The sequence below is a fragment of the Malurus melanocephalus genome, unplaced genomic scaffold, assembly GCF_030028575.1.
Source record: "Malurus melanocephalus ecotype Western Australia unplaced genomic scaffold, MMel_1.1 scaffold_530, whole genome shotgun sequence".
In the NCBI taxonomy this organism is placed as follows: domain Eukaryota; kingdom Metazoa; phylum Chordata; class Aves; order Passeriformes; family Maluridae; genus Malurus; species Malurus melanocephalus.
The window spans coordinates 390,152-402,979 of NW_026623762.1; the positions used below are offsets into that span (position 1 = coordinate 390,152).

Below are 12,828 nucleotides of genomic sequence, written 5' to 3' on the forward strand. Positions count from 1 at the left end.
GTTCCACATTTCCTGAATCCCCTTCTGGTGTCCCTGGTTCCACATTTCCTGAATCCCTTCTGGTGTCCCTGGTTCCACATTTCCTGCCTCCACCCTCTGTGATGCTCCTGGAGACCCAGAGCCATCATGTTGATCAGGATTTTCAAACCAACGCTCTGCATGCCAGGGACAGAACAGTGCCAGCCTCCACCTTTGGGTCTTTCCACGGGARATGTTTTGGCTGGGTTGGACTGGGCAATGTTTGTTCTTCAGGGCGGGTATTGTCCTKAATTTCCGTGCCATGTGTGGGGTTGGCCATTTAACAAAGATTTAACAAAGAGAAGATCCCTCAGTGCTGTCTGTGTCGAGTGGAATTAGCATCCAAAAGGAGCTCTGAGCTGCTTTGTTCTCCTGTCCTGTCAGAAACACTGCGGGAATGGCAATTTTTGTTCACTGAGTCTGTTTCTTATGTAGATTTGGAGTGGCCTGATTTTCCTCCCCAGCTGATTTGTTCCTTAGCTCACATTTTCGTGGCAGTTGGACCTGGGAGTCAGGGGTGAGCTGGGTTCCACCTGGATCCGTGTTTGGGTGCCCAGGGATGCTGTAAATAAAGCAGGGTTTGTTTGAAATCCCCGCTGGGTTTATTTGAAATCCCCATTGGGTTTGTTTGAAATCCCCGTTGGGTTTATTTGAAATCCCCGTTGGGTTTCACTCCTTGGCAGCATCACCCTGATTCCTTTTGCAGCTGATCTTGCTCATGAAATAAAAACTCTGCTATTATGGAGTGATAAATGAAGCAGAGCAGGGTGAGATGGGATGTGCCAGTGGAATTGGAGATGAGGGAAAGAGCAGCCCAAAATCCAGCCAGCAAAATCTGCCCTTCCCCACTGCTGCCTCAGGGTGCTCAGCCATCCAAACTCTGCTCTGTAGGAACACTCCTGCTCTTCTGCAGGCTGTGCTGAGGGKTTAAAAAGCAGAATATCAGCTTCCTTCCCTTCTGGTCCGGGCTGTGTGTGAGTGTGAGTGTCAGAGAGCCCCGCTGGCAGGAAGCACCATGTGTAATTTGCTGTTAATCGCAGGATTATGAGGATAAACAGAGGCTGCTGCCTGACAATGTTCTSTGGTTAATCAGCTGTAATCTCAGCAGCATTAATAACTGCAGTGCTCACCCATGGTGTCCCACATGAGCATCCCAAGGGGCTGCAGTGAGTTTGGGRTGCTCACTCAGTGTCCCTGCATTGTCTGTGCTGGGTGAAGCTTCACAGGAGGGATTTCCTTTGCATGTCCCACTAAACCCTCCAATTGGAACATAAATGGCATTTCTGTGTCAGTCCTTCAGCTCTGACTGGTGCTGTGTTTGTGTGAGGGACAATCTGAATGCTGAGCTGTGATTAACACCGTTCTGGGACGCTCCACTCACTGAGTTTTCAGCTGCAAACAGGACCATTCTCATGACCTCAGGCTTCCATGGATTTCTCTTGATAACACCATCTAATCGGATTTGGAGTTTAATTAAACAGCTGTCACTTTGCTTCCTCATTCTGCCACAATTTGATGTTGAATTAGTTCCTGAATTAGTCATGGCCGAATGCTTGCCTTCTCACCATGGAGAGGTTGGATGAGCAGCAGCTTTGCTCTCCCAAGCAGCTGAGGCTCCTGCTCCGTGTTCTGCTCTTTGTGCWGAGCTGCCAGGGCGAGTTCCAGGGCTGGGATAAACCTGGGATTGCAGCAGAGCCAGCCCTGGCCTTTCCTAACTCTGAGTGAGCACAGTGAGCTCCTCAGCTCTGCTCCAACATCTTGGCTTCAGGGCGTTATTTCCCCTAAGAAAAAGCTGATTTTTCTGCAGTTTGCAGTGCAGTAGCAGGGCTGTGGAAGGAGATGTTCCTGCTGCTGGTGGGCTCCATCCAAATCACCCCTGCCAGGGGATGGTGCAGGGTTATGGAGCTCTGAATTGGAGCAGCAGCTCTGAGGAGAAAAGCTTGCACATTCCTGGAGAGTGGGGACATTGCATGCAATCCTGCCAATGCATTTAAGTCATTTCTTATGCACAAAATTCAGTGATTTGCTTGTGAATCTCTCCTTTGATATCTCCTTTGATATCTCCTTGAGTCTGCCCACTAGAGTTTTCCTCTAATCGTTAGCAGAAAAAGCAAAATTGTTCTTCAGTTATGCTGTTTGTTAATTAAATATATTGAAATAGTGATTATTTCCTTTGTATGTTGTATTGATTGAAGGGATGCCCTGGTAAAGGAAAGGACCATCCTGACTGGRAGTTTGTAGATGCTCCTCAAACAGGGAATCAGCTCTGCTCTGCAGTGTCACAGTCAGATGTTGCTGGGATTTGGGCATTGTGCTGCCAGGACAGTTGGAGCCTYCCAAAGCTCAGATCTGCTTTGTTTCCATGAGGATTATCTGGGTAGCTCTCCATTTCCACTTTGGAAGTGCCAACCCTGGCTTTTTTAGAGTCTGTAATTCCCTCAAAGAAACTTCTTTCTGACCTGGATATTGATGCTTACTTACAGCTCATCTTCTTTCTGTTTTTTCAATTTTCTCTACTTTMCTCAATTTTGAATTTCCTGGAGAACAAGCCCAAACATTTCCATCAGATGCTTTCAGGTTTTTTTTGTCACACAAAATAAATTCGGTTTTAAAACTTTAGTTGCTGCCTGCACAGAAAGTAGATTAGTTCTTGGGGGATTTTAAAAATTAAAGAATGTGGAAATGGCCAAGATACTGTGATTCTGAAAAGTGCCTTCACTTCAAATGAATTTTTTTCATGTCTCTGAGAGTTTCTCAGTAATGCTGTTTGTGTACTCCCAAATTAGGCTGCAATCAGGGCGTTTAAAAACGAGACCTGTGCTGGCTGCTGTTCYTGTGCTGCTGGCAGAACAATTGTTTTGTGATGTTTGGCAGGTTGGGATGCTGCTGGTGCTCCCCCAGGATAACCAGGGCTGTGGCAGGAGGTGGCAGAACGCAGGGAAATAAATTTGGGTGCTGAGCAGAGCCCCAAAGGTGCCTGGGGCTCACCTTCAGGGTGCTGCTGCGCAGACAGACAGACAGACAGACAATCTGTTTGAGCTCCTTTATTCTTCTCTCTTGAGGAGTGGTGGGCCCTGATGCTTTCCTGTACAATTCAGGTTTTTCTGTCACTATTTTTGTGTGGTGCAGACACAGGGCCAGCTCTCCCTGCATTGCCTTGGGCTTTACTGCAGCAATAAAAAAGGAACACAGAAGAGGCACAAATTGTGCCACGAGGCTGTTCCACATGCAGGGATGTGGGATACGTGTTTCTCTATTTCAGTTCTAAACCAAAAAGACAATAAACTCAAGGCTTTGTTCTTTGGTCTTTATTTCTGGTTTGTTGTAACTCTCACAATGAAATCAAGGTTTTGTTCTTGGTGTTTATTTCTGGGTCTGTTGTAAATCTCACAGTGAAATCAAGGCTTTGTTTTTGGTGTTTACTTCTGATTTTGTTGTAACTCTCACAATGAACTCAAGGCTTTGTTCTTGGTGTTTATTTTTGGTTTGTTGTAGCTCTCACAATGAAATCAAAGTTTTGTTCTTGGTGTTTATTTTTGGTTTGTTGTAGCTCTCACAATGAAATCAAGGCTTTGTTCTTGGTGTTTATTTCTGGTTTTGTTGTAGCTCTCACAATGAAATCAAAGTTTTGTTCTTGGTGTTTATTTCTGGTTTGTTGTAGCTCTCACAGGGCACTCAGAGCTCTGAGTGGCAGAGCAGAATTTATAGAGGTGGCTCCTTAAAGGTCAGGAATTCCTTGGAATGGCCTTGGATATTCCAATAATAATAATAATTAAAAATCTGCCTCTAATTTAACGTGTTGGGTAGCTTTATCTTACATACAACAGGAATGATTTAGGGTTCTTACATTTCTAGAACAGTCAACATTCCTTTTTTTAGCATTTTCTTTTAAGTTTGATGGGATTTCTTTTGAGAGCTGTAGGAGAACCTGAGAAATAACAAGTTGCCAAATAGATGAAAAGAAAATCTGACCTAAATTTCAAGCTCACTAAACTTGAATTGAAAACAGTATCAACAGCATCAGTGCCCCATTTTGCTGCTGTTGACATCAGTGGCTGCAGTCYTCATGACTTCAATGCTGAGGAATTTGCTGAATATTTTATTCACTTTATATTGAAAGTTGGAGAAAACTTTGAAGCTCTTCCTGCTTGGGAATCTTGGGAATATGGTGATGGTGAAGTAGTTGAGGAGTTCCAAGTGTGAGCCTGGTCAATGGAGCATTGAAAGGTTTTTATATGCCGCAACCCCAGCTCAAACGGCAGATTTCCTCGTTATTTTTCCTGCAGTTCACAGCATCACTAACTCCTTCTGGATTCCTTACATTGCCTCATTGGCCATATCACAGGAAATTAAATAACCTTGAAACAGTTCCAGACACAGAGTTCACAGAGAGGCCCCGTCTTTGCGATGGGCTCTGTTCAAAGAGCAGCATTTTTACTTTGGGGGCTCTGCTGTCCTTACCCAAACACGGCCAGGGGAGTCTAACTCTGAAATCCCATCAGTACAAACTGTGAAATCCCATCAGTACAAACTCTGAAATCCCATCGGTACAAACTCTGAAATCCCATCAGTACAAACTCTGAAATCCCATTTGGGAGGGTGAACATTGGGAATAACCCCACGTGTCTCAGAAGCAGGAGATGGTTGTGATGGTGCTGTGTAACAGTGTGGTTCTGCCTGGGTTTATTGAGCAGATAAAACCCTGGGGTTTGGGGATGACTGAGATGCTCACCCTGCAGCCCCAGTGAGCAGAGCTGTGCTTTGTGTTGCTGCAGGACACGGAGATCCTGAACACAGCAATCCTGACGGGCAGAACCGTGGCTGTGCCTGTCAAGGTGGTGTCCATCGAGGAGAACAGCGCTGTCACCGACATCTCCGAGGCCGTGGAGTGCAAATCCTCGGGGGAGGAYGTCATCAAGGTGAGTTCTGAATGTTCCTGTGTGAGAAACAACCTGGGAATGAGCTAAATCAGCTCCTGCAAATTAATCGTGCTTGTGTTTCACAGGAGAGGGATTTTTGGGATGAGTGAGGTGCAGCAGCACCACCACCACACTGACTCATTTCTATCTGTGTCCTCATTTTAAAATGTTTTTCCTGAGGTAGTCACATATAAATCAAAGTTAAAACTGAAATTTAGTGTAGGGATCATCCTGATTGTAACCTTACTGGAAGCCACTTCCCCGAGGAAGCAAAAATACAAGATAACATTGACAAATAATGAAAAATCAGAAAAGGGCTATTGTGGTTCCATCTTGCTTAAACAGCTTACAAAATTTCACCAAATAATTCCACCCCCATGGAGATTTCTCCATTCCAGCAGTGGAAAGGACCAGTATTAAGTTATTCCTCTCAGAGAAACACTCAGGTTAGGGAAAAAAAAAAAAAACCCAAACATATATGTGATTTGTAATRCACCACCAGATGATGCATAGGAAATGACAGCATTATTATTTCTCAAATAAAAATCCTTCTGGAAAAAAAGGCTTCTGGGTTTTCTAGCTTTGGAGCACGTTGATCAAGAAGAAGTGGAATTCCCAAGCCTGACAAAAAAGAGCTTGTGTTCTTGCAGTAATTGCAGCACAGCCTGGGCTGCTGAAGTTCTCCAGCAATTTATTTGGAAAGAACAGTTTCCTGGAGCCCTGAGCTCTTTGATGAGCACTTGGGGCCCTGCTGTGCTCGTCTCTTATTTTCAACAGGAATAATTTGTCTCTGCTGGAAGGGATCGGTAAAAGGAGCCTGTTTGCACAATCACAGCGTTGGCAAGTGGCTCCCAGAGCTGCCCCTTCTGAAAYGGAACAGAAACAAAGAGCTGCAGCTTCACACACAGCATTTATTGCAATCAGCCGGGGACACTTTGCAGTGTAATTCTCTTCAGAGCTGTTTGGAATTGCTCAGAGCTGTTTCTGTGTGTTCAGGAACACGAGCAGAGCCTTTGTAGGGTGTGGCACCAGTGCCAACTGCTCTAACACCTCCAGGAAAACACAGCTCTGCTAAATGCTTGGAACAAAGAGGTTTTCTCATCTTATCATAAAGCAAAAAAGGCTTTTTAAATTCTTTTTTCCATCTAGAATGTTGTTGTTTCCAGGAAATTTCTTTCTTTRCACGGGGAAGTGGTTTGGGGTTCAAGGCAAATTGACATCTTCAATTGGTTCTGATTTTAAAAAGCACTCAGCTTCAAATGAGCACAGAGGCCTTTCATCCTTAATTCATCTTGAAWTTCCCCATCAGGCTTTTATGTAAAATTCTTTAGAAATAGCATCTTCCTCTGTGAAATCCTGGTGTAGAGACCTTGTTGGGAATAACCTTTCTGCTTCAAACTAAAACCCAGTCATCATAAATTATGTCTTTTGGGCAAAGCCCATGGTACAAGGGCTGTGTGCATGAGTTTGTAGTTCTTTTAAAGCCATGTAGATTACTTTAAACCACAAACTTAGGRRAAAAAAAGGGAGTTATTGATGAGAGCTATTTAATACTCACATTATCATCCAGAGGTTCAGGTGGATATTTTTGTTTGCTTTTAGTTGTGTGCAATTTCTGGTAACTTTGGGTTCAGGCAAAGATGCTCAGTGCCTGACAGCACCTGGAATATTGATTTGATATCAAAGAAATGTCCTTTGTGTGGTTCATGTACAGGCAGTGCTTGTCCCAGCCATCAGATCAAAGCTTATTTATATGAATTTTTGCAGTTACATTGTTCTCAGTGACAGAACCCTGTGGAAATCTCAACTTCAGCTGTACCTGCAGAATGCAGGTAACAGTGTCCCAGTGATAATTGTGGTCCCAAGGCAGCTCAGGGCACAGTTTGTGTCCTGTCTGAATGTGCTGACTCCCACTCCTTTGACATTTTTTATTGTCTCATAGTTCCCGGTTTTTACTTCCAAATTTACAGCTGATTTCATGAACTTTAAATGCCTTKGAGTGCTCTGGACCTTCACACCGGGGTCCAACCTTTTAAAAGCGGACACAAAATTTATTGTGGCACTAAAAAGGAAGCAAAAGCCAAATTTTATTTGGCTGGGCTGGAATTTCCCAATCGAATCCATGTGTCTGGATCCATCAGCAGTGGTTGCAGTTGCATTTTGCAGTWGCAAAGGGAAGGTGCTGCTTTTGCTGATGTTTTAGTGCAGTTTGCTCAGGAGCAGACCCTGCTCAGGGCTCTGGGGTCACTGGGCTGAAGGAGAAGCTGTGGTTTCAGGAGCTGCAGTGTCCTGGACATTTCCAGCCCTGGAAATGCTCCTGAGGGTGCAGGTATCCCGAGAGTCACAACAAATCCTTCCTGTGAAGGTTTGTGTTTCATCTGCAGGTCCAGTTCCCTCTGATCACACCCAAAACAGCCTGAAAGGGCTCAAAAGCATCTCCTGAGARCCCAAACCCAGCATTCTGATCCTCTGATGGGTCCTGTGTGAGCTCAGGGTCATTTGTGGGAAACTGAAAAGCTTTAAAAGCAAGGCACAAAGGCTCAGCATGGAAATGCCATTGTTTGAAGGTTTTTCTTCTGGCAAATCTGTTACTTTGTGTTCTGGACAGAAGAACAAAGTCCAGCTCCTTGCCCTCCTCCATAGTTCTCGTGGTTTACTGGGATCAATCTGCATCAGCAGAGCAGAAAAGCTTGAGAGGAGCTTTATGAAAATGGAGCTTCACCCCACACTTCTGTCAGACACAGACAGAGCACAGAGGGCAAGAGCAGGTGGGGATTACACAGGAGATGCTGTGTCAGAAATGGTCACCCCATTTCCCCAGCAGAAAAACTCCCCCCACAGCAGAAAACCTCCCCCCACAGCCCCTGTAGAAATTGAAATTCAGAATTGGCATGGACTGGGATACATTCAGCAATAAAAGTTGTAAACGCCATCACATCACAGGCAAACATTCCAAGGGCAGCTGAAGAAACTCCTGAACCATATCCTGTCCCTGTCAGACCTTCAGCCAGCTCCTGCCTGCATTAGGGATGTTGGAATGGAGACCCCAAATGAAACAGCAGAGCAGCAAAAACAGCCCCTGAGGCTGCACAGAAAGCACTGCACAATCACAGTCAGAGCAGCAATATCAGGAGAGTGAATGGGACACACAGCCCCAGCCTTGTGCCAGCTGCAGAGCTGAGGGAGGRTGAGCAGTTTGCCACAGAACAGTCTGGAAAATGCAGCCAGAAGAGAGGAGGACTTGCTTTTACTTTCCCTTTCTACCCCTGGTTGTAATTTACACACTGTGAGTCTGTGTGGTGTAGTACACACTGAGTTAGGAAATGCCAGGCCCTGGGATGTTCTCAAATGCACAACTACTGCCCAAACTGGGTGGATGGAATGGAAAGTCATTTCACCCTGGGATCCTGCTTTGCCAAACAAGATATTTGGGGCCGTGCTGCATATATGGGCTGGCATATCCCCCATGAGCAGGAGCCAKGCTCGCTGTTTGTCCCCATTTCCAYAAATTGCTTGACTGGAGAGCGCACAAAGCAAGGCAGCTTTTGGTTTGTGTGATAATGGGAGCTGCAGAGAGCTCCTGTGGCTCAGCMCAGCTCCAGCTCAGCCTCCAAAGCCGGGCTTTTGGGAGCAGGGAGATGCCCCCCGGGCTCAGCTGGCATTTTGTGCCCCTTTTACTCTCTCAGTTCTGTCGCAGTGAATGATGTTCAGTGAGTTCAATGTGCTGCTGCTGCTGCTCTGCAAAGCTGCTGCTGAAATCTTGGTAATGAGATTAGCTAATGTACAGCCTTTTCCCTCAGAAAAGCTCTCTAGCTTTGGGGGGTTTCTGCTTAGTTTTGCTAATCTGGCTGCTGATACTGAAAATGCAGACCCAGCTCAGCAGAGAGAGCCCAAATTGTGTCAGAGAGGGGCTCTGATTTTGCAGAGTTCCCCTGCTCGGTGCTTGGCTGTGTGAGCTGCAGATCCTTCCTTTTTAGGGAGGCATGGAGCTTCAATCAGCTCATAAATTCATTTATTATAATAATTTATACCTGCTCCCTGTGCTCAGAATGGGAATTGTTCCCCAGCTGTTTCAAGAGACAGATCCATTCTTGGGGTGGGTCATGGGTAGAAAGAGCTCTCAGGGTTTTTCTTGTTTGTCCTGTGAAAGACTCCATCCTTTCAGGTATTGAGATGGCATGGATTGATTCCAGCAGTGCTCAGTGGGCAGGGCTGTGCTCATTTTTGTGCTGGGAGGAGGCTCCTGCCTGCAATTCCCTGAGTTTCAGGGGTGGCTCCATCAATGAGCAGCTCCTGGGATGGAGCTTTCCATCCCTAAAGCTGCTCTGACAGTGCCACCGAGCTGAAAATATCATGGAACAGCTCAGGTCTGAAGCTCCAACTTTTATCAGACTTAAACAGTTTAATTGGAAAAAATGAGGAGTATGGGCCTTGAGACAGCTTCAGTTTTCCACAAGGTTCCTGATTRTTCAGGATTATGCAGCAGGCATTGAAATCCTCCTTATGAAGTGTTATGTTCCTGTAGCAGAGGATTTCCTTTGTGTGTGAGACTGCAGTGTTTAATTGGAGAGCTACACCGAGTCTSCCTTTCAAAACCTGCAGAATTTAATAGAGGAGAATTCCCTTTCCACAGAGGCTGCTGTAAAAATGGAATCTTAGGAGGAATTCTATAGCAAGGACATGAATATTACAGAATCCTAAAGAATTGCCTGAAGATCTCGTGGGATGATTGCTGCTGTCTGACATTCCCATATTTCTGTGGTGATCCTGGTGCTCTGTATTCCATGCTGGAATGAGKGGCTGCTCCCAAAGTTTGACCTCCACGAGCTCTTTTTGCCCTCCTGGAGTGTCAGAGGATGACTCTGGTGGATGGGAAGTGCTGAGCACACTCTTCTTTACTCATTAGCCTGTAATTTTTTTTATTCACTGAAATTGAGATTCCTTTAAGAGACACTGGGAAAAGCTCTCTGCTCATAGAAGTGCTGTCATAAATATTTAAACATTTATGTAACCTTTGAATATTTTAGCAACATTTACATTAGTGTAACAGGAATGGGTAAATGGGTTTACACAGAAATGTGAGATTCTGGACCCGATGAACACGAGCAGGACATCTGCTTTTACCAAATCTCCTCATTTCTGCTCRGTCCTAAAACCAGAAAATGGACTGATGCCTCACAGTTTTTCAGTCTCCATAAACCTGACAGCATTGCTGCATCCAAACCTTCTSTTTTTGTCCTTCTGCACTGTCCTTCAGAGGCTGGGCTGATATCTGCAGAGGTGAGAATAAACAAACTTGGGCTGGGATAGGCTCACAGAGGCAACCACTCATTTATTTCAGGTCTTGGAGTTGTCATTCCTTCCACTCCTGTGTGCAGCAGGTAGGAACCACAACAGGCAGAGCCTTGAGTTCACCAGCTTTTGAAATTTGTGCTTTGAAAAACTCCCTGACTCCAGCAGGAACTGAAGCAAGATTGCTCAGGAGCTGCAGTGGGATTTAACCCAGCAAACCCAATGTTCTCCAGAGGTGCCAGCAGCCCCAAATGCCAGCCTGTCACCTCTTTTGGGGTCACCAGTGCAGAGGCCATGGGGGATCAAGGCTTTAATCTGACACAAACAAGTGAAGGACGACCCAGAGGTTCTGCATTTCACATTTTGTTGATGCCAGGTGAGAGGGACATCCCCTCCCCACATCACAAATGCCACAGGTGGCCATTCAGGAGTGACTCTCTCCTATTTCCAGGCAGTAGTTTTCTCTGTCAGCTCAATAAAATGTGATTTGTTGCACAGAGAGAATCTGTCCAAGTCGTCTGGAGAGGCAATGGCCTTTGTTCCAAGGAGGCACAAAAATRTAATGCCAGAAAAGAGACAAAGAAGAAGCCTCCAGGGAATCGTGCTTAGCCCTGTCTGCTTCTGTATTTTAGTTTTAATCTGGAGCAAGAAGTTAGGAAAATAGAAAAAAAAAGGGGAAAGTAGCTGAATGCAGCTTAATAATGAAAGAAACTGCTGAAATAGCATCAGAGAGCTCTTTAAAATGCAAAACTTCTTGCTGATCTGCTAAGCAGGAAAGAAAAAACCCAATCACTTAAAGGTGGTGGCTAAGCAGGCTTTCCCTTCATCATTGCTCACTTCTTCTGATGCCGAAGATAAAAAGCACTTTCAGAGGGAAGATGTTTTCATAGTAAAAGCAGAAATACTCCAGGAGATGAGAGACACATCACTGCTCACAGAGTCTCCAGTTTCTGCTGGAAACTTCCTTGAACTGTTGTGGGCAGGACCCATAACTGAGATTGTCCCTGCCAGAAACGTGGGCAAAACCCCAGGGGAAAGCAGGAGAATACTTTCATCTGTCACAAATCCTTAAACAAATACACTTTTTTAATTAAAGAAAAAGATTTTGAGTTCTAATGTGACCCTTTTTTTTTTTTTTTTTTTCTGCCTTCTATCCTTCCTCCATGATTCCACGTGGCATTGCCTTTGGTTGTCCCCACCAGCCCCGTGTTTGCAGCTTGTTTTACCCCACAGGAGAGCAGATCAAAGCACTTGTGCAGTGAGGAACTGCAGAACTGAGTTGTCTGTGCTGTTATTTCCACCTGAGTTAATCTGAGCTGTGGCTCTGCTGAGGCACCACACAACCTGAACCCTTTTGTTTTTTTGTGAGGAGCATTTGCTCAGCAGCTCAGAATTTACCTGGGCCTTGCTGCTGTAGATTGCAGCAGGGTCTGGATTTGCTCTCTGAGGCTCAGGAGTCTCATTTGTTTATTTTTTGAGAGAAGGGAAGCAAAGCCAGCCCCTTGCTCTCATTTTCCTGTGCTGAGGTGAGGTTTGTGCAGAGCTGTAGGTGTTGGGTGGCTTTACCTGAACATTTTGAGTGTCATTAACCCACGTGGGATGCAGAGATCCTTTCTCTCCTGCATTCCCTGGGTTGGGAAGTGCTGCCTTTCTCTGTCAGAAGGAACGGATGTCACTCCAGGATGGATTTTGGGAGCAGTTCATTCATTCTGCAATGCAGGGACACAGCACAGTGTGAGTTTGCTCCTCCTGCCCTCTCCATGTGCTGCTCTATCAGGGGGCAGGAGCAGAAGGATCAGCACTGTGGGGACATCAGCCCTGTGGGGACTTCAGCACTGTGGGGACATCAGCCCTGTGGGGACATCAGCACTGTGGGGACATCAGCCCTGTGGGGACATCAGTCCTGCTTGTTCTTGGGGCAGACAGGAATGGTTTTCACAGTTCAGCTCCTCAAGACCTGCCCCTGTATCTGATGCAATCCCAGTGATAAATATCAACCACAAAAAGGCTTTGTGGGGCTGCTGAGCCGCCTCCTTGGGATGCTGCAATGTCCTGTTTGGCCATTTGTTTGTGGCCTCCCCAGGAAGGCTTAAAGCAGCTTTACAAATACGGATGGAGATTGGATCTCAGCCCAGAACCATTTCGGAATTGCAGTTTTGCTACTGTTGTGATTCTTTTTCTTTCCCCAGCAGTTAGATTTGTTCAGTTGCTGACAGCATGGAGCTTTAGACAATATAAAATCATACATCTGAACCGGAGCTGACCAGTGTGAAGCTGAGTATGTTGTCAGAAATCTTTTATCAGCACACGCAGTTGGTTTGCAATGTGCATAAATAAGCAACTTGCACAACTAAAGCAGAAAGTTCATTTTGTCTTTGGGTTGAACTCTGCAGAAATGGGTGGGATGGACCCATCTTCAGGACAGCTTCCTAGGGAATGAGGCACAGAAATGTTTGCATTATGTTCTCAGAAGTTTCTTTTTGCAATCTCATCATCAGATATTTTACCAGAATATGAGCAGTGCCCAAAGCCAGGAGAGGATCCAAATGGGGTGTGTGTGTCCAAAACTGGGAGCAGTTCAGCTCCTGCATCCACAGAG

General features: G+C 45.5%; 1 protein-coding gene across 1 annotated transcript in view; it reads left to right on the forward strand.

Moving 5' to 3' along the window:
• The window catches only part of TMEM132C (transmembrane protein 132C), a 172,878-nt gene that overhangs the window by 146,780 nt on the left and 13,270 nt on the right, over window positions 1-12,828 (forward strand). Inside the window, exon 5 of the mRNA XM_057381799.1 lies at window positions 4,794-4,937. Coding sequence (XP_057237782.1) covers window positions 4,794-4,937 — 144 coding nt within the window. The remainder of the gene's footprint in view (window positions 1-4,793; window positions 4,938-12,828) is intronic.